At 43.4% G+C, this 21,285-nt stretch overlaps 1 protein-coding gene across 3 annotated transcripts in view; it reads left to right on the forward strand.

The window, feature by feature from the left end:
• The window catches only part of MAP2K6 (mitogen-activated protein kinase kinase 6), a 130,257-nt gene that overhangs the window by 86,043 nt on the left and 22,929 nt on the right, over positions 1 to 21,285 (forward strand). For 2 of the 3 annotated variants that reach the window (XM_081109877.1, XM_081109876.1), the window contains 2 exons: positions 13,484 to 13,550; positions 20,592 to 20,640. Coding sequence is in view for 2 of the 3 variants with exons in the window: in XM_081109876.1 (XP_080966002.1) it covers positions 13,484 to 13,550; positions 20,592 to 20,640 (116 nt within the window). In the remaining variant the exon portion in view is untranslated. Of the gene's footprint in view, positions 1 to 10,188; positions 10,462 to 13,483; positions 13,551 to 20,591; positions 20,641 to 21,285 lie in introns of those variants that run through there. The other variant, XM_081109875.1, reaches the window with a different exon arrangement.

Consider the following 21,285-nt stretch of genomic DNA (forward strand, 5'->3'; position numbering starts at 1 on the left):
TTTGTGTGTGGGTAGTAAAAATGTTATAAAATTGCTTGTGGTGATGGTTGCACAACTCTGCGAATGCACGAGAAACCATCGGATTGTATGGTTCAAATTGGATGAATTGTATGTTATGTGAATTATATCTCAATAAAGCTGTTACAATAAAAATTAGAAGGCAAAGGTAATGTCATGGATCTATTGTAGACCTTGGGGTTTACAGCCCTGGAGATTAAGAATTCAAACTCTTCAGTAGCCAACTTTCTACTATTTCTCAAAGAGTGGAATGTATCACATACTCACATGTGATCTTTGGGACTCATGGGTAGTTTTTGAGCTGGTCACCACTTCTGACTCATTTGTTTCCACGTTTGACGATGAGCAGCTTTGGAATGGAGGAGGTTCTTAAAAGGAATAAGGACGTTTTAGATCCCACCTACCTTCCAGCCTTCCATAGTAGGGTGTCTATTAGAATTTCTCTCTCACGTTCTTTATAGACCATCAGCCAGTTCCTCAGGAGCTTAGGCACGGCAGGAGTACTGAGTAGAATTGCATTTGACGCTGCAGGCGCTCCTTTGCTGACCTATCCTGCCTGTTTCTAATGTGTCTTGGCTTCATGTTTCCTCGGGTCCCAGGGGAAATCTTGGCAGAACACCCTGTTATATGTCAATACGAGTGCCTCTCTCAGCTTTTCTTCACATTGAATTTTCTCCGTGTTGTCACCCTTGAAGCTCTTCTTCTTTCTTCTTGTCTTAGAGAGAGACCCTTCTCTCCTTGCTGTGAGTCTCACTTCTCTCCACTGAGCAGTAAATCTCACGAGGCCCACTGGGACCTTGCCCTGTCACTTCTGTTCACGCCTTTCATCTCTTTGCCCCTATCTCCCACTTGCTTCTTTTCTCTTCTAGACTGTTGCTCAAATTCCCCATTGTTTTTTAGAAAGCAGTAACAAACGTGCAAAAAACAAACAAACACAAAAAACAACCAAACACCAAAAATTTCCATGGATCTTTATTGCCTCTTCAATTATACTATGTGCTCTATGTTTTTTTCACAGTTACCTTTTGGGAAAAGTCTGTGCATTTTCCTAATTTCATCAATGTGTATTTTTTGAGGAAGAGGCCCAGGTAAGGAAGTTAAGAGCCCTGCGCTAAAATTAAGTCTAGAACATATCCTATCTAGACAAATTCTGGATGTGACAGTGAGATGAAGTTGCAACAAGAGGCGAGCAAAGTATGGAAAAACGTTTTCCCAGGCATCGTGCTAGAGGCCCACGATGTGGTCACAAGCGGACTCGCGTGCCGGTGGGTGACGCGGCTAGATGCAGTGAGAGTGCTATTTGGTGTAAAGCCTCGTTTTATTTATTGTTTAGGCGTTGGAGGATGGAGCCGTTTCCTGGAGAGAAAATAGTGTCCTTAGTAAGAGATACGGGTTCTTCCTTCACAGAAGAAGCCCCCAAGATGGCTGTTGAGATGCATTTGGTTTTGTGCATTTATTTTACTTGGAGTGTTACGGTTTCTGGTGGCTAGCCCACTTTAAGAGTCTGGGTGACCTTGAGTGTTTAGTCTAGTCTGGGGCTGGTTAATCCTCTGGTCGGAAGGGAGAGGCATCAGGTAGAGATTACCATCAGCATGAGGTGAGCAAGGAATCCATTAGTGGCCTGAGAGCCCCTTTCTTCGATATGGAGGGGGCCGCCCTCACCACACATAGCACAGGTGTCGCTGAGACACAGTGTTTTGCAAACAGGAGCCACAGTCACAACTTTCAGTCGCTTGACCATTAACCTCCTGCTAGAGTAATTTCTGTCAGGTAGGGCCTAGGCTTATCAATTTCATCAGCACCCGCACCCCCCCGTAGAGCAGGGGTATTAGTTTATAAACACACCCCAGCCCCAGAGCCCTCTCCTCTCACAGTAGAACGCTTTGTGATGTTGTCAGTAACGCTGGGGCCAGAGCACCATTTAATGAGGAAAGTAGCTGGTTTACTGACTACTGACGGAATGTTTCCATCTTAGCATCCGGGGGACTCAAGTCCAGAAATGTTAAAACATCTCGGGCAACATTTGTGGCAGTATAGCTTTACGATGGAGTCTGGCTCTCCCACAAGACCCAGCTCATGTCACCATAGTAGTTCCCGGGAAACCGCTTTCTAACCTGCATCTGTTATCTACGGAAGCCTGGACATCGGTGTAGAAAGCCTGTTCAGGGGATTTAATCCAGGACTTTTTTTTGTTGGCTCCCAGCTATACTATTGCCGACACAGTTCAGCAATCATCCTTCTACAAGCCAGTGCAAATAGCCTTGTGATGAAGAGTAATTGCAACTGTAGGGCTAAATATAATTATCCTATATGGGAAGGCCGCCTGCTCACCTCGGGACCAGCTCTGGACAAGGTCCTTGACGTGGAGGAAGAAATAAATATTCACCCCATGCAGTTGTAGTGACCATTACATTAAGGATTTATGTCACAAGCTGAGCACTGCGCCCTGCATATAATAAATTCTCAATAAACATTGGTTGCTTTTATTATTCTCATGAGCAGCTACTTGTTAATAACAAAGCAGCTGCCAAAAATAGCAGTGTAGCTGACTTGGCAACTTTCCTTTACCTAGCACACATTTACCCAGTGGCGCTGCATATGCTGCTGGGTTCCTTTAATTCTGCTAGGCCCTTAGCAGTATTCCCACTTTAAGGAGGAGGCTTAGATCAATAGCTTCCCAAGGTTTTACAGCGAACGAGTGCTATGGTTTGGTTCCCTTCCCACTGGGCCTCTTTTTTGTTCTCTGGCTTAACCGTCTGTGACGCTGATGGAGACTTTTATTTATTTTATTTTATTTTATTTTATTTTTTAATATATATATTTTATTGATTTTTTACAGAGAGGAAGGGAGAGAGATAGAGAGTTAGAAACATCGATGAGAGAGAAACATCGATCAGCTGCCTCCTGCACATCTCCTACTGGGGATATGCCCGCAACCCAGGTACATGCCCTTGACCGGAATCAAACCTGGGACCTTTCAGTCCGCAGGCCGACGCTCTATCCACTGAGCCAAACCGGTTTTGGCGCTGATGGAGACTTTTAAATCATCCAGTTGAATATACACATGCGTGAGCACCTCCCTCAGCTCTTTGTGCTACGTTCCAATAAGAAAGACTTGTGAGAATTGCCATCAATAATATGCAATTAAAATCCATCTAATAAAAATCTGCAACTTAAAATCTTATAACATCAATATATCCAGGGGTCATTATATATATGAACTCACTGCATTTTTGGTTAGCCCTTAAAACCAGTTTGGGGAAATTGTAGGTCACTGTGAATGAGACATCATGGAACATATTGAAATTCATTCCTTTCCCTCACATTTCTGATCACAGTAGGTGGGACCTTCTCCTGGTGCAGTGGGGAGTTTATGTACTTTTTGTGTCCTCAGTCTTGGAGAGTAACCAATTGACATGTTTCAAGGTGACTGCCTGGAACAAATTCTAGACTCATTACCTAAGACCGGAGAATTCCACTTCCTTCGAGGCCCTGCTGTTACGGCGCCACCTGAAGCAATGCTTTGTAATCAAGGGGACGGTGGCTGATTTAGGAGTAAAAATGAAGGGCCTACATCTCTCAATTCCCCCTTCAGGGTTCCATGAGGACCTGAAATCATTTTGAAATATGAGTCAACTTACATAAAGAAAACTGTTTGGAACATCAGTTGTTTGCTTTTGTAAATGAGGGTTTTTTTCTCTTCGGAAAATCTAACACTTAAATGGAGTGGTTTTCTCAAAGTGATTCCTCCGTCTTGGTTTCTTAATGGCCCATCATGAACCTCAAACTGGCAGTGCCACGCTTGGGAATTGCGCTAAGCCAGGGGGGTGTATGTGGCAGAACAAAAGACAGAGGCCCCTCCAGCTTTTGCCAGGCTGCGGTTTGCAAAACACACTCTCAGACATGCCCAGCCTCCGTGGAGGGGAAGGGGATGCGATACCGCAGAAACAACCGTGATGCAGAGGATTAGCCTCCGTTTCTTTGGCCGAGGGTGTGGGCTTCAAGGGGAAGAATCCTGCCGATTTAGTTGTTGTTGTTCATCCTCACCCAAGGATATTTTTCCATTGATTTTTAGAGAGTGGAAGAGAGAGGGAGAGACAGAGAGAAACATTGATGTGAGAGAAACACATCGATTGTTTGCCTTCTGCACAACCCCTGACCAGGGGCCAGGCCTGGGCGGAGCCTGCAACCAAGGTACATGCTTGGTTAAACCCAGGACCCTTTGGTCCCTAAGGCTGATGCTCTATCCACTGAGCCAAACCAGCTAGGGCCCAACTTTTTTAATATTGCTTTGGCCCTGGTTCCTTTACCTTCTTGACATAAAGAATATTAGAATGTGCTGCAGGCCTGGAGAAAGAACTACATTTCTTCCTTATGATTTTTCCTCTGAGGTGGCATCAAGTTAGAAAGAATTGGAAGGAGCTCGGCCGGTGTGGTTCAGTGGTTGAATGTCGACCTATGAACCAGGAAGTCATGATTCGATTCCCAGTCAGGACACATGCCCGGGTTGTGGGCTCAATCCCCAGTAGGGGGCGTGCAGGAGGCAGCTGATCAATGATTCTCTCTCATCATTGATGTTTCGATCTCTCTCTCCCTCTTTCTCTCTGAAATCAGTATCATATATATATATATATATATATATATATATATTTTTTTTTTTTTTAAAGAAAGAAAGAAAGAATAGGAAGGAGGCCAGCACCTTCCCCTCCTTTGTTCCAGCGAAGGGCATCCACTGAGGACCATCTACCAATATGCAATATGCATTCCTCTTAGTTTGCAGTTAATTTCTCAACTATCCCTCTTTTGTAACTTTTAAAAGAAAGTTTTCTGTGATTCAGTCTCTATTTAAGAAAATCTTTATATTTTAGAAAATTTCAAACATGCTCAACGGTAGATAATTTAATGAACTGCCACGAGTCCATTGACTAGCGCTGTCAATGAGCACCTCATGGTCAGTCTGATTTTATCATATCTCCCTATGCCCACCATATTATTTTGAAACAAATTCTAGAATTATGTTATTTCACTTGGAGGCACTTCAGTATTTATCTCTAAAATACGAATGCTGTTTTTTTAAACCTAACCAAAACTCCGTGTGCATTTGCAACGACCAAACGCATCGCTACATTTTGTGTGTGTGTAGCCCGTTGCCATGTTTTGTTTTGTTTTTAAGTGGGACTTTTTAACACTCTCATGACTCCATTTCCTTTTGATAAAAACTCATGAATGAAGCAGCATATAAATGAGGAAGGAGATGCGCACAGACAGCGGGGATTTCCCATCTAACCGCTGCCTGCCTCCTACCTTCGCTCTGGGCTCAGACCACAACTCAAGGCCATTGGCTGTGATTTGCTTTTAGGTTCTTCAAGAGCACATAGCCCCAAATTGTTAACATGACAGGACAAACTTTAGCTCTACCGGGTCTGAAAAAAGCGCTTCAGTCACAGGGAGCTTAGGAAACCCCTGGAGTGCTTTCAGTCTTTGCAAGGTCCCGGAGGAGGGAGCTGTGAGTGCTGCTCTCCACAGGCTGGCTCATGCTTCTCTGACCCACCCAGAGCTTCTTCCTGTCCCTCACGATTCTTCTTCCTTCGCATCTCATTGTCCCCAAATGTCCTGACCTTGGCTGCCCTTGCTCCCATGCTCTTCTTGCTTCCCTGCCTGTCTCATGAATTTTCTACTTCTCTGTTTGTTACTCCCACGTCTACACATTCCACTCCCCCATCTCTCTGAGGCTGCTTGAAATCCGCCATGCCCCTCTAGCATCTTACACTCAACACGCTTGAATTGCAGGCGTTTATCTGCCTTCTCCCACCACCACCCTAACTGGTCTGACTTTCCTTTTTCATTTAATTCTCCCTAGGTGGGGAAAAGCCAGGTTATTACTACTATTAACTACTACTAACTACTGCCTCACCACCACCTACTAGTATTACTACTACTAACTACTATGACTATTATTAACTACTACTACTGCCACTAGGTATCTGATCTTCTAGACCTTATCCAGTAAATTACCAGAGCCCATAGATTTTGCCTCTGAAAAGTTTAAGCAGCTTTTTTATGAGCCTAATTGCTGTGGTCACTGCCTCTTAATTCTTGGGTCTAATGCTAACTGTGTGTTTGGGCCAAGCATGGCGTAGGGCTTTGAAGAGCCTGTATTCTGGTGGAAGAGATGGGGGAACAGATAGGTGCAGACCTTGTAGGGAGAAGACAGTCAAGATATGCCAAGTGAAATGTGGCCACACAGACGAGGGGTGTTTAGTGTGTGTGTGTATGTGTGTGTGTGAGTGTGTATGTGTGTGTGTATGTGTGTGTGAGTGTGTGTGAGTGTGTGTGTGTGTGTGTGTGTGTGTGTAAGACTTCCTGAGGAGAACAGGCTTGAGCTGAGTGTTGAAGTTGACCAGTGGAGACAGGTGATAAGAATATTCCAGGGATATGTCTTAAGAATCCCGAAACACTAATCAAGAAGAATGTATGCACCCCTAAGTTCGTAGCAGCATTATTTACAATAGCTAAGATCTGGAAACAACCCAAGTGCCCATCAGTAGATGAGTGGATAAAAAAAGCTGTGGTACATTTACACCATAGAATACTATGCAGCAGTAAAAACGAAGGAAATCTTACCCTTTGAGACAGCATGGAGGGACCTGGAGAGTATCATGCTAAGCGGAATAAGCCGGTCAAGGAAAGACAAATATTACATGATCTCACTTATATGTGGACTCTAATGGACAAAATAAACTGAGGGAAAGAATAGGTCCAGAGACATGGATGCATAGGAAAGACTGACAGATCTCAGAGAGGGGGAATGGGAAGAAATTAACCAAAGAACATATATGCATATATACATAGCCCATGGACATAGACAATAGTGTGAGGAAGCCTGGGGTGGGGCAGAGGCTGGGTGGAGGGAGGCGACAGAAGGGAATATGGGGGATATATACTGTCAACTGCTGGGGTCCAACCCCAGCAGGTCCAGGGCTCCCCAAAGGTGTGGACAGAGTCGGCGAAGAAGGAATGACACGGAGACAACGTTCAGTTGATCAGCAGCCTAGCCAGGATCTCTAGACAAGTTCTGATCAGGATCTCCAGCGAAGTTCTGGTTCAGGATCTCCAGCCAGGTTCTGTGTCCAGTTGTCTTGCTAGGTTCTCCAGCCAGGTTCTCCAGGTTATCCAGCCAGGTTCTGTAGCCATGTTCCCTCGCTAGGTTCTCCAGCCAGGTTCTGTCCAGGATCTTCAGCCAGGTTCAGTCACCAGGTTCTAGTCAGGTTCTCTTGCCATGTTCTATCCAGGTTCTGTAGCTAGGTTCTGTCTCTAGGTTCTTCAGCCAGGTTCTCTCGCTAGGTTCTGTCTCTGGGTTCTGTGGCCAGTTTCTGTCTAGGATCTTTTGCCATGTTCTCTCCAGCGAAGTTCTTCTGTCTCTAGGTTCTGTGTGGGTTCTGTCTTCTAAGTTCTGTGTTCTAAGTTCTGTGTCTTGCTGTCTTGTTACATCTGTATTTATACCAGTTGATTCAATCCTATCAATCTCTATTACAAAGGTTAGGGCGTTTCTTACCTCCATTCCAGGGAGTAAAGATTATGTAGCTTAAGCATGATTGTTCATAGTTAAAGTGATTAATTACCCACCTGGCACTTAGTTGAGGGGTTTTATTCCCTCCCTAACTTCAGGGGAAAATCCCTACCTGGGGAAACAACCTTTCTCAGAGAGGAGACCTTGGTTAAAACACATAGTGCCAAGAAGGTGAGCAAACATATTAAGAACAGTATGCCATATATGCCAGGTCCTTTGAAACAGCAAGGATGGACCAGCTCCCGGCAGTCAACAATAAAAAAAAGAACATTCCAGGGAAGATGTGAACAAAGACCTGGAAACTTAAAACACCAAGGTGTGTATGTGTGTGTGTGTGTGTGTGTGTGTGTAAAACATAGTTTCAAAACATCCTGCAGATATAAGATGAATCTCATTACCATATTTTTTGGAAACATGGAGGACATGGCATGACACTCCTCTACTGAAAAACATAGTTGACGTCTCTTCTTCAGTCTGAAACTGAAAAATTATTAGGTACAACCTTTCAGTTCCTGGGCAAAATGGCTATCACAATGGAATTTATATGGGGAAGTTAGACAGTAAACCAATAAGTAATAAATAAATGCAAAAATAAATACATACATGCAAAAATAAGTTGAGACTGCGAGAAAAGGTTATGCGGCATGTAAATGGAAGATGGTCTTGGAGATCTCTTGTAGACACAGTGGACATTTTATTTTATTTCTTAAATATATTTTTATCGATTCCAGAGAGGAAGGGAGAGGGAGAGAGAGAGATAGAACCATCAATGATGAGAGAATCATTGATCGGCTGTCTCCTACTGGGGACGTTCCCTGACCAGGAATCGAACCATAACCTCCTGGTTCATAGGTCCATGCTCAACCACTGAGCCATGTCGGCTGGGCGACACAGTGGACATTTTAAACTAAAATGCTGGAGATCTGGGAAAGTGGCACCCAGTTCACACTGTGCTAGGTGTTGGTCAGCGAGGACAGTGATTTTCGGAAGGTCTGGGAAGGTCCCGTGGGGTGTGCGGTGGGTGAGGTGAGTTCAGAAGGTTGAGTTCCTGTCTACCAGGGGACTGCAGCCCTGTAGGCGCTGGGAACACCAAGCTAAAGTCTAGACTCAGCTGCCCCCTTGAAATCAAAATGACTGCACATTGTAGCTTTGCACATTGTAGCTTTGCACTTCGCTTCTCGAACTTTTATGTAATCCCCAGGACACCTGGCAGACTGGTTGGAGTCTCTCCGGGGTGGATGAGATCCAGCATTTGGGGGACGGGAGCAAGGGTGCCCACTTTCATGTCACCTTCGCAGAGCCAGCGTTCCCCCTGCACCCCCTCCATCTGCCCTGCTTCCTCCGTTGCTTTGCATCCGATCATGGCAATTTAACAACACAGAATGACACTTCTCTGCCGGTTTCCCTGCCAGCTCCCCTTGGGACGTAAGCCTAGATGCAAGGATTAAGGAGAGGGCAGCCAAGGCCTCCAGGTTGCCAGTTACTTGGCCGGCAACCCCATTCACATGGGGAAACAGGTTTTTTTTTAAAAAAATGACTTTGGCCCTGGGAGCAATGCCATCCTTTTGTAAAGCTGTGTCAGTAATCATAAACCCTCATCATTATGCCCACCTTCCCCACCCCCCCACCGTCAGCCAAGATGATAAATATTTGGGTGTCAGCATTTCCTCACGATGCCACCTTTTGTTGACCCTGTGGGATTCTGTCCCTGTTTGGGTTGGCACGGGAGCTCGATCCCCTGTTTTATGTAATAAGGCACATGAGAGAAGCCCTTTATGCTCTGCCTCTCCGAGTGGGCACTGACAAGAGGTCTTGTGTACCCCATCATTTTCGGGACGGGCAAAGCGAGCTAACATTTCTGTGGCCTGGTAAATGTTTTCTAACCATGGGCAAGGTTTGGTGTATTTTTTTCCCCCAATGCCATTTTGTTCCAGGCCAAGATCACAGTGACCCAGCTTTGGTCTAAGATGAATTTTGCAAATATATGGGTGTGTGTGTGTATGTGTGTGTGTGTGTATGGGGGGGGGGGAAGGGAGCGGCACGACTACAATGTTTTTAGAGAAAACAGGCATGGGTGTGACACGGGCTGATGTCACGCCGTCCTGCCTATGCTAGGTCAGGCCCGGGAGGCTCGCCCTTTGCAGATTGCACCAATAAAAGGGCAAAGCTTGTTGAGACCTCCAGAAATTCACGGAACTCTCTCTTTCTGAGAAGGCTTGCTGCTAGCCTGTAACATAAATAGGGCCTATGTTCATCTGCCTATATTCAGATGTACTTTTTTTTTGGTCATTTTTGCTTTAGCATATCAAGGGAAAAGGCTGTTTAACATCCTCGGCCACTTTGCTTTATTATTCATATTACTCCCTCGTTAACTTTTTGTCCCGCCGTATCCAACGTGAGCGTCTGGGGTTGGCAGCCTGGCCAGCGGGAACAGACTGCTTTGAAATCAACACAGCTCGACATGGACCCCATACTATTTTTCTCCCTTTTAAGAAAGGAGAGGGGCATTTATATAGAAAGGCCACAGAAGGCTGTCCTGTGCAGAACTACTTTTATAGTTTGGTTCCTCCGGGTCTGGGTCATGATTAACGTCACGCCTTGCTGTCCAGATGGGCCCACTTCCCTTCCCTCTTTCTGAAGTTGCAGTTTCCCGGGAACAATAAACTCCCGGAGGTTTGCTGCGATCAGATCTGCACTCAAGGAGGGTGGAGCCTGCTCACTGCTGCTTCCTTCTGCTGCCCTGTGGTCTCGGGAGCTACGCAAAGCATGGCTTCTGTGGGGTCTCCGCCGCCAGCCCTCCATGCAGCCTTCAAAGCCTCACCGGAGTCACTCGTGCTGGCTTCTCACGGGGCTGTGTGTGCAGTGGCAAGCACGTAAGTGAAGTATGGAATGTCGGGGGGTGTGTGTGTGCGTGTGCGTGTGCGTGTGCGTGTGTGTGTGTGTGTGTGTGTGTGTGTGTGTGGATTTTGTGCCATTTGGTCCACTTTTTAAAAGGAAGGCAGGGAATTTTCCAGCCTTGTAATCCAGCTAGGTTTTGTGTCTCCTGGAACTACTTTCTTTTTCTGCCGTCAGAAGAGAACCAGGGCCTTTCTCACCCCCCCAAGACTTTCTTGTTGTCTCGGTCCTTTATTCTATTAGTCTCCGAGCCACAAGGTATCTCTCTCTTTCTCTCGTTGACAATTTTGTTGTATAGATGTGTTGAGTGTGTGGAGTTAGAGTGTAACGATGGATTGCTACTAACGAATGGCTAATAATTCATTGCTATGGTGTAGTAATTCATTTGCTCTGTTAAAGTTTGGCAAAAGAGGTTTTCTCCGTAAAGAGCTATTTCTTGTGTTGTGTATCTTGTAAGAGCTGAGTTAGAAGAAGGAGAGAGAAATGTAGGAATTGAGGAATAACATCTGCTTTGGGTTTGCTGAAATGATACCTGGAGGGTTTTTATCACAGGTCAAATAGTTTTTATGCTTGTTTAGGTTTATCTTCAGAATGTCAAGGGAAGTATGAGTGTAGCTATTGGGATTGCCTGTATCACCTGTCACCTATACTGGCATATGTACCTAGCTATCTGAATTTGTTATTCATTGGGTACTGGACTGTCTCATTTAACATAGTGTTCCCCTCCTGTTTGATGGAGGCCCATAGATGGGAATTAGGCCACTTATCTAGTATTTGAATTCTCACAATCAGGCCCCACCCTTAGTATTCTTGGTGGGTACAGCGGTGGGGTATTGTCAGCAACTGGCTAACTTAATAACGTGCTAAATGGCCCTGAGCTCCAGGTGTAAGAAAGTCAGTGGTGAGTGTTGAATCTGATAAAACATAGATAAGCCGACATGAGGAGGGAACCTGTTATAATGAAGGTGGTCCTAAAAGGCTTTTCCCCCTGGCTTTGTACAACCTAGCAGAATTGAACTAGATTTTGGATTTTGAATGCACGGGAAGTAAAAAAAAAAAAAAAAAAAGGCTCAATTACAAAGTGCATTGGGCTTTGATAATATGGTCAGTTTTGTTCATCACTGTCTTACATGACTTACTCGTTAATATGACTGTACAGATTCTTTCTCTGAATGATTACAGTGAATAGCTACTTAAGGTATCTCAGTGCCCTTTCATAGGTATCCCATTTGATTCTCATATTAGTCTAATAAGTAGGTCTTGATGCTACTTCCTCATTTTACAATTGAGAAGACGGAAAGGCAGAGGAAAAGTGACTCTGAGGTCACCGACTGAGTAGAAAGGTGTTTGTTTTTTTAACTCAAAATTTCATACTTGAGCCCAGCCAGTGTGTCTCAGTGGTTGAGCGTCGACCTACAAACCAGGAGGTCATTGGTTCAATTCCTGGTCAGGGCACATGCTCGGGTTGCAGCTTAGTTCCCAGTGTGGGGTGTTCAGAAGGCAGCCAATCAATGATTCTCTCTCATCTTTGATGTTTCTGTCTCTCTCTCCCTCTTCCTTCCTCTCGGAAATCAATAAAAATATATATATTTTTAAAATCCCATACTTTCAGCACCCCCTCTCTCTGGTCATCTCTAAACTTCTTCCATTGTGAAACAGCGGAAAGAGCTCTGACCTGGGGGCCCAGAAACCTGGATTCCGATTCTGACTGGGTCATAGCTGGCTCTGTGATGGTGAGAAGTCCCTGGAGTCTTTGGAAGTCATTGTCCAGCCAGCAGGTACAGGGCTTGATTTCTAAGGTTCTGCATCTGCAGAATCCCTCCCAGGACCTTGTCCAGGGCCCGAGTCAGCTCCGCGTGCTCACCTGCAGGAGATGGTGAGAAGGAGAGTGGCAGCCTGGGTGTTCTATCCAGCTCTGCTTTGGCGCCAGGAGACACCTAGGATCTCTGTGATGAGGAAAATCCCCGACCCTTCCACAGCGATTTTCTCTGATCTGCTTCCTGAGCTGGCGCTTCTCAATCTGTTCTTTTTACTCATCTACAAAATAATTTCAGCTCGGCCTTCTTATGGTTTCAGCCCAGCGATGAACACATCGGTTACGCACCCATCTGGCTCCCGGAGAAGTGATAACCTCCTTGCATGAGCCCATCTGTTATCTTAATCCTTTTTGGAACAGGGCAAATGTAAATAAATATTATTCTATTTCTCTCTCAGGTGTTTCAGCTTCTGGCAGGCGGTTGAGAATGGGCAGGGCAGATGGTGGGAAAGTCTTTTTTTTATTTTACCTCCATGGTTTTCTATCCGTTCTTCACAGGGGATTTAGAAAATTGTGGGATACTGTGATAAGGGTGACTACGTTTCACTGACATAACACACACACACACACACACACACACACACACACACCTATAACCAACACTGTCTACCATTACCATTATTCTGTATAAGAGAGAAGTTGGAATGACAAATTCCCATCAGGGAGAAAGGCGAGGTTGTCCTAGATAAACAGAGTTGGCGTTCCTTCTTTTTTTTTAAAAAAAAAATATATATATATATTTCTATTGATTTCAGAGAAAAGGGGAGAGGAAAAGATAGAAACATCAATGATGAGAGAGAAGAATAGATCAGCTGCCTCCTGCACACCCCACACTGTGGACTGAGCCCGAAACCCAGGCATATCCCGTGACCAGGATTCAAACTGTGACCTCCTGGTTCATAGGTCGACCCTCAACCACTGAGCATGCCGACCAGGCCAAGAGTTGGCATTCTTCAAATGACATCTTCACCTGGGACTGGGGAAAACCTCATCCATGACTGCAACTCTGCTCAGCCTGTGTGTGGGCACTTGTCACTCACAGACTTCTGGGCAGGGAGTAGAGCCCTGAATGGGGAGATGAGAGATACGGTCCCCGGTCAGCCCTCGCCTGCTGCTGCCGTCCCTGTCCCTGTGCTAGTGCTGTGATACGGACCCTAACGTTCTCCTCATGTCTTTCCCTGCAGGCAAGAAGCGAAACCCTGGCCTCAAAATTCCCAAAGAAGCATTTGAACAGCCCCAGACCAGTTCCACGTAAGTTGGCAAGATCATAGTCTTCATCCAAACACTCACACTTTTCAGATTTCTAGGCTGGGGGTGGGTTCACGTTTGCACTGGCAGACAATAACTTGACCTTAGGAATAGCGGTGAAAAGGAAGAGTCCTTCAGAGGGAAAGCTGGGTGCTCGCCCTTCTGAGACTTGAACTAATCACACTAGGCCGGTCAGTCTGTGGTGAACGGGTAGCTTTGAACTCAGTGTCTCACATGACTGGTTGGCTGGACATTGAATGCCACAGATGCACTTGGCAGACGGGGTCCTATGTTAGTCCAGCAAGGACTCTGGGTGTGGACTGTTTGGCCTTTTCCATATAGATTTGAGCAAACAAGTAAATCCTTGTGAGAGCCACGACTATAAAACTCGGGGTGAGACGGAAAATGGTCTTTGACGAGAACTCAGATTCCTGACACCTAGATCCTATCCCACATAAACAGAAGGCAAAATGAGGTAAAGGAACACTTTTTAAAAATTTTTTTTATTAGTTGAGGCTTTGGCCCAAGTCCTCAAGTGAGCTCAAGTCCTGGGGAAGCAGGACACCTGCTCCCTGAGGTTTAGGTTGAGCTTTATTATTTTTTTGGCCAGTGCATTTTCAAACGCTCTAGCACCATTTGTTGAAAAGGCTACCCTCCTCCATTTATTTGCTTTTGCTTCTTTGTCAAATACTACTTGAGCATACCTAATGGATCTATTTCTGGATTCCTTATTCTGTTGCATTGATCTGTGTGTCTGTCCCTCTGGGAATATCATACTGACTTGGTGACTGCGGCTATATAGTACGATTTAGCGTTAGGGAGAGCGGTTCCTTCCATGTGATTCTTTTTCAAAATTATTTTGGCTATTCAAGGCCTTTCTTGTTTCATATAAGTTTTAGAATAAGCTTATTGATGTCTTCAAATAAACTTGCTGAGGTTTTGATTGGAATTGTGTTTAACCTATAGATTACAATTTAGGGAGAATTGTCATCTTTTACTAACATTGAGTCTTCCGATCCATGAACAAGGTAGATTTCTCCAAGTAGTTAGATTAACTTTGATTTTCTTCATCAGTATTTTAGAGTTTTCATCATAACATTAGGTTTTAGCCTAAGTATTTTTTTTGCGCGCGGGGGGGGGGGGGCAATTATAAATGGCTTTCTATTTTTTAGTTTGGTTTCTACTTCATTATCAGTGTCTGAAAGTGCAATTGACTTTTGTGTTGATCTTGTCCTGTGACCTTACTAAACTCACTTATTAGTTTTAAGAGATTTTGGTAGATTTCTTTCGTTTTATGTGTAGCTAGCATGCCTTCGGCAAAAAAAAAAAAAAAAAAAAAAAAAAAAAAAAAAAAAAAAAAAAAAGGATACTTTTATTTCTTCCTTTGTAAATTGTATTTTTAAACCTTTCTTTTCTTACCTTATTTCAGTGGCTAGAATGTCCTGTACTATGCTAAGTAAGACTAGTGAGAGCAGGCCATCTTGCTTTGTTCCTCGTCTTAGAGGAAAAGCATTTCATCTTTTACCATTAAGCACATTAGGTTTTTATAGATGCTTTTCATGAGGTTGAAGTGTTCTGGGAGTTGTTGTTTTTTTATCATGAGTATATGTTGAGTTTTGTTGAAATTTTTTTTGCTCAAATCAGTTGCTACAACCACAGATTCTTCTTTGTCCTGTTGATACGGATTAAATTGATAGATTTTAAAAATTTTGCACTAGCCTTGAATACCCAAAATAATTCCCACTCAGTTGTGGTATATTATTTTTCTGTTTTGTTTTGTTTTGTTAATTCTCACCTGGGATATTTTTCCACTGATTTTTAGAGAGAGTGGAAGGGAGAGGGAGAGACAGAGAGAAACATCGATGGGAGAGAGACACATCAATTGGTTGCTTCCTGTATGCACCCCAACCAGGGCCAGGGAACCTGCAACCAAGGTAAATGTCCTTGACCGGAATTGAACCCTTTAGTCAAGGGCCGACGCTCTATCCACTGAGCCAAACCCATTAGGGTGTTACTTTTTTATATATTGTTGAATTTGATGTGCTAAAATTTTGTTGAGGATTTTTGTCTAAGTTCATGAGAGATGTTGGTCTGTAGTGGAGTTGTTGTTTTGAATGTGTGCTATTATTTTCTGGTCTTGATATTAAAGTAATACTGGCCTCATAAAATGAGTTGGTGAGAGTTCCTTTTTATGGTAGGCACTATATGAAATAGGTGTTAAATTCCTTTAAAATATTTTGTAGATAAAGTTGACATATAATATTATCTTAGTTCCAGGTATACAACATAATATTTCAATATATGCAATTCTTTTTTTAAAAATGTTTTCTAAAATTCTTCAGTGAATCAAAATGGGCTTGTGTATTTTTTTCTCTAGAGCTTTTTAACTACAAATTCACTTTCTTTAGTAGTTACAGGACTAGTCAGTTGATGATTTTCAGCACCCATAAGTTTTGGTTATTTGTGGTTTTCAAGGAATTGGTCCATTTCTTCTAAGTTGTTGAATTTATGAGAGTAAAGTTATTCATAGTATTTCCTGAATATCTTTTAATGTTTTTTCCCCTGATAGTAGTAATTTATATCTGTCTTGTCTCTTTTCTGTATCAGTCTTGCTGGAGTTTTATTAATTTTATTGATTTTTTTTTTTAAAAACCAACTTTATTTATTTTCCTGTTTTCATTTTTATTGATTTCTGCTCTTTATTTTTCCTTTGGGGTATATTCTTTCATCAATCTCTCAACTGTCTTATATTACTTCCCTTTAAAATTTTTAAACTTCACCTTCTAATTTGCATTAATTTTCTATAGTTCATAAAAATTTGAAAACCACCATAAATCCTTCCTTCATACAAACAAATGAATAAAAACCCATGCAAAGATAAAAATAGTTTCTGTGTTGTGTTTCCCCCAAGGGGTAGAATAAACCTTGAAAATACTTTCCTATTTCACTGTGTAAAGCATTATTGTAGAATATACCACTTTTGCTCATGGAAAGCCTTATTATTATAATTGTTATTTTAATACCAAGGCTTAAAGTTTTACTCCTAAAGAAGTGGCTTCCACACTTCGAATTTTCCTTGGCAATTATCTGAGGTTGGCTTGGTGACTCTTAGCATTTATACCCTGCCTCTTTCTGCTGTGCTACACAGAAATAAATAGCGCGGGACACAGCTCCATTCTCTTCAGTTCCATGTGTGTGGTCCCTCTGCTTGAGCCTTTTCTTTCAGTAACTGATGCCAATGTGTCTTTGACTTAGGTTTCCGAGCTGTCCCCTCACTTGATTGGCAGCAACTAATTCTACGTCGGTTCGGTGCCAGTCAGCGCCCTTTCACTTAGCCCTCACAAGAAACTCTCCCTTTATAAGTCAGAAAACAGACCTGTAAAAGGGTCAGGTGTCTTGCTCAAAAGCAGTTGAGCATAGCTTTGTGGGTAAGACTTCAGGCTCTGGGGCTAGAATGCCAAGGTTTGTAGTTGGGATCTAAACTGCACGAGTTGAATACCTTAGACAAGTTACTTAACCCTTCTAAGACTTAGTTTCCCCTTCTGGAAAAAACAGGAATAAACAACGATGTGGTTGCTATGAAGATGAGATATCATAATCCATATTATGTATCCTAGAGCCTGTCCCCATTGTCATTTCTCAGTGAAGGTAGCGCCACAAGTTGCTGTGATTATTATCACAACACTATTATCACATGGGAGAACTGGATGCAAATTCAGGGCTTTCTGGCTCTCAGGTATGTGCTGTTAGCCACAGATTAGACGGGTAGAGACTGTGGCCAGACAGTCTCCAGCTATGAATGAGGGAAGTTGAGAAGATTTCATGGTACAGCTCTGGGTTCTAATCTCGCCATCTCTTAGAAAGGCCTTAAATTACTTCCTCTGTTTCAATGTCAGTTCTCTAATGTTGGATAGAAGAAGAAGACTTGTAACAATAACCAGTGAGCTGATTGCTCATGCAGTTTTTATAAATAAATAATCCTCATACACCAAAGCTGGTTATTCCTTTAAAACACTAACACTGGGTGCCCTTTGGAATACCTTCCAGGGAAGGAATGGTGTCACAGGCTTGGTTCTTTCCCCAGCGGACGAAAATATTGAAAAAGTGACAGAAAACATCCACCCACAGTATAAACCTCCTACCCAGAGACTCCGCGCCCCAGGCAAACTTACGTGCCCAGCCTTGGACAGGACACAGTGTCAGCTAACCCAATCCCATCTGTCAGTCTTGGCCCCGTCCTTTGATGCTTTTGGCGGACCTGCTGAGCCCTGCGGCCTGGGGCATGGGCGGATTGATCATTTTCATTAGGGGAAGCCAGAGTGTTGAGAGCAGGCTCCGTGGGCTCAGTCAGACTTGGATTAGAATTCTGGGTTCACCACATGGGAGCAGGTTAGCTAAACTCATTTGGAACATGGGAATAATGGTACTCATAGGAAAGGGTGTATGTGTGAGAGTGTGTGGGGGGGAGGGAGGGGAGAGGGGAGAGAGAGGGGGGGTTAAATAATTCATGAGTTGCAGGTAAAGCACCTAACCCAGTATTCAGCATATATCCTTTCCTCCTCAGGTCGAGACTCAGAGTCAGGTGATGCTAGTTTTATTTGCAGCTCTGTTGAGGACTGTGGCTTCAGCAGTTTCTCTGCACTTCATTTTCCTCAGCCTGAAAAATGGCACAAAAGCCTCCTCATCCGTAGAGCTATGGTGCAGTTAGTATAAAGCTGCAGTCAGCAACATTTTTTGCAAAAGGCCAGAGAGCAAATATTTTAGGCTCTCTGGGCCACAGTGACCTCTGTCGGATATTCTTCGTTGTTTGTATTTTTATAACCTTTAACTTGTAAAAGTCGCTCTTATCAGGGCCACAGGCTGTGCTTTGCAGAGCCCTGGTGTGAATCCCGGACAAGCAGACCTGGAAAAGGGCTCACCCAGTACCCTCACTGGATAACAAGAAAGCGGAGGCAGCCCTTTCTGTTGCTTTTAAAAGGAAGAATACTGAACAATTGCAAAGGTTTTCTTTATTATTTATACTAGTCACACGTTTCAAGTAATATTTGTCTTTATATCAAAGTTCCACTTCTTGCCAAAACCGGTTTGGCTTAGTGGATAGAGCGTCGGCCTGCAGACTGAAAGGTCCCAGGTTCGATTCCGGTCAAGGGCATGTACCTGGGTTGCGGGCACATCCCCAGTAGGAGATGTGCAGGAGGCAGCTGATCGATGTTTCTCTCTCATCGATGTTTCTAACTCTCTATCTCTCTCCCTTCCTTTCTGTAAAAAATCAATAAAATATATTTAAAAAAAAAAAAGTTCCACTTCTTTTAGGATGCACAAATAGTGACAGCTGAAGAAAAATAGCTTTGGAAAGCTTAAGAATGAGAACTCAGATTTTTACTAATTTAATTCTCCTGGACACGTGTTTCTCAAGAAACATTCCCTGTTCAGACACACAACATATATAAAAACGTCACTGTCACTGGGCGTGTCCGCATGTGCATGTGTGTGTGAGTGTGTGCATGTGTGTTTTCCGTGCTCTCCCTCCCTCCCTCCCTCCCAGGCCCTGGTTTTCAGTTTGTCTAGGAAAACTTATTTTAGGTATTCTGTGCATTTCAAAGGGATTTTGAGGTGAGAGAAGGCTTACAAGAAAACCCAAGACTCATGTTTATATCTGTGTTTATATTCCTACGTTTCCCTCATTGTTTTCTTTCCTTAGTTGCAGCAGCAGGAGTAGAATTATAATCCATTAGGGTTGGCAAAAGTTATCATTGGCAAAGGGTTCTCTTCTCTCTTCCTTTCCTCTGCCCTGCCTTCCATCCCGCCTGGTGTTTTTCTAGAGACAGCACTGGCATGGACGGCCCCTCAGTTGCTCTATTATTTGGCCATATTAACAGTATGTTTCCTGGCACATACGATTTGTGTCGTGATGTTTTCGGTGCATTTATTTCAGGAAAATGCTTTTCTAAGCTCCTCGTTAGGAGCAGAGCCAAAGCCAAACATCTTTCTCTTAAGTGGCTTGATATCAATCCAGGCAGCAGTGAAGTAGTAGAAATAAACACACGGCCGTGCTCTGTCTTACGGAGACACGACTTCAGCAGGCCTCAGGCTGCCGGGCTGAGCCTTGGATGGTATGTGCACTCTGTAGAGAAGAACTGTCACGACTGAATTAGGCAGCCTGATAGAAGAGAAGGTCTCCTGACCTGGAAATCAGGGGACCTGGGTTTGTTGTGACCTTGGACAAGTCATTTCACCTCTCCAGACCTTTTCTCTCCCATTTATAAAGGCAGGGACCAGATAGATTTTGAATTCTTATGGTCTGTGAATTTTGTGAGTTAACCATTTTGCCATTATTGTTGTTGGTTTGTTTTTTTTTAAACAGTTGTGGAAAAAGTAGGGGGGTCACTGGGCACTTGGTGTTCTAGGATGAAAGTCTATGAGTAACATAAAGCAGCATACACGTGTTCACAGTGTGGGATTTGGAATAAAATACATCTGGGTTTAAATCATTTAATCTCTTGGAGCTTCCATTTCTTCTTTAAGGTGAGGATATTGGTATACCTACCTCATAGAGTAGGAGTATCAAATACTTACCTCAAAGAGAGTAAGAGTACCCAGTAAAGTGCTTAGCAGAATGCCTAACATACAGTAAATATAGGATGAAAACAAAGTTTGAGGCGACCTGGAATAATGTAATTATATAACTATACTCATGTGGCTCCTATTTGTTGGATATTTACTGTATGTTAGGCATTCTGCTAAGCACTTTACTGGGTACTATTACTCTCTTTGAGGTAAGTATTTGATACTCCTACTCTATGAGGTAGGTATACCAATATCCTCACCTTAAAGAAGAAATGGAAGCTCCAAGAGATTAAATGATTTAAACCCAGATGTATTTTATTCCAAATCCCACACTGTGAACACGTGTATGCTGCTTTATGTTACTCAGAGACTTCCTCCTGATTTCTAAGGAAAAATCTTTCCAATCGCATTTGATTTGGGAAGGACATTTTTGATTAAACGCTCACGTTTTCCCCCTTCCCCCCTTGTTTTTCTTAGGCCGCCTCGAGATTTAGACTCCAAAGCTTGCATTTCTATCGGAAACCAGGTGAGAAAAGTTGTGTCTCATTGAAAAATATTTTCTGTAATATTTTGTCATGGGATAGATCAGAAAGTTTGAATTTTAAAAAAAGTAGTATGTGGAACTCTTGATAAAAAAAACTTCAAGATAAGGTAAATATATAGTTATTTAAATAAATGTATATTTAAATATATTTTTATTGATTTCAGAGAGGAAGGGAGAGGGAAAGATAGAAACATCAATGACGAGAGAGAATCATTGATTGGCTGCCTTCTGCACACCCCACACTGGGGATTGAGCCTACAACCCAGGCATGTGCCCTAACTGGAATCGTACCGCGACCTCCTGGTTCATAGGTCACCGCTCAACCACTGAGCCATGCTGGCTGGGCTTGATACTTTTGAATGTCGAGTTGAAATCAGGCTGTTGTGGTCCTGATGGAAGGCAGTTGAAGAGAGTAGATGATTCTCTGTGGGGAGGGAGTTTTTCTCAAAGTCCAAGCACAGACCTAGTTGCCATCAGTCAGCACATACACATGTATTTAAGGAGGCATGACTGTCTAAACCCCAGTGTAGACAGCTTAAATGGAGCAATTTGGAAGCTAAATTAGAGTTGGATCTCTATATCACCTGTGACAGGCAAGTGACATGCTTTGGGAGTCTGAACATCTCC

The sequence above is a fragment of the Myotis nattereri genome, assembly GCF_964212035.1.
Source record: "Myotis nattereri genome assembly, chromosome: 16".
Classification (NCBI taxonomy): Eukaryota; Metazoa; Chordata; class Mammalia; order Chiroptera; family Vespertilionidae; genus Myotis; species Myotis nattereri.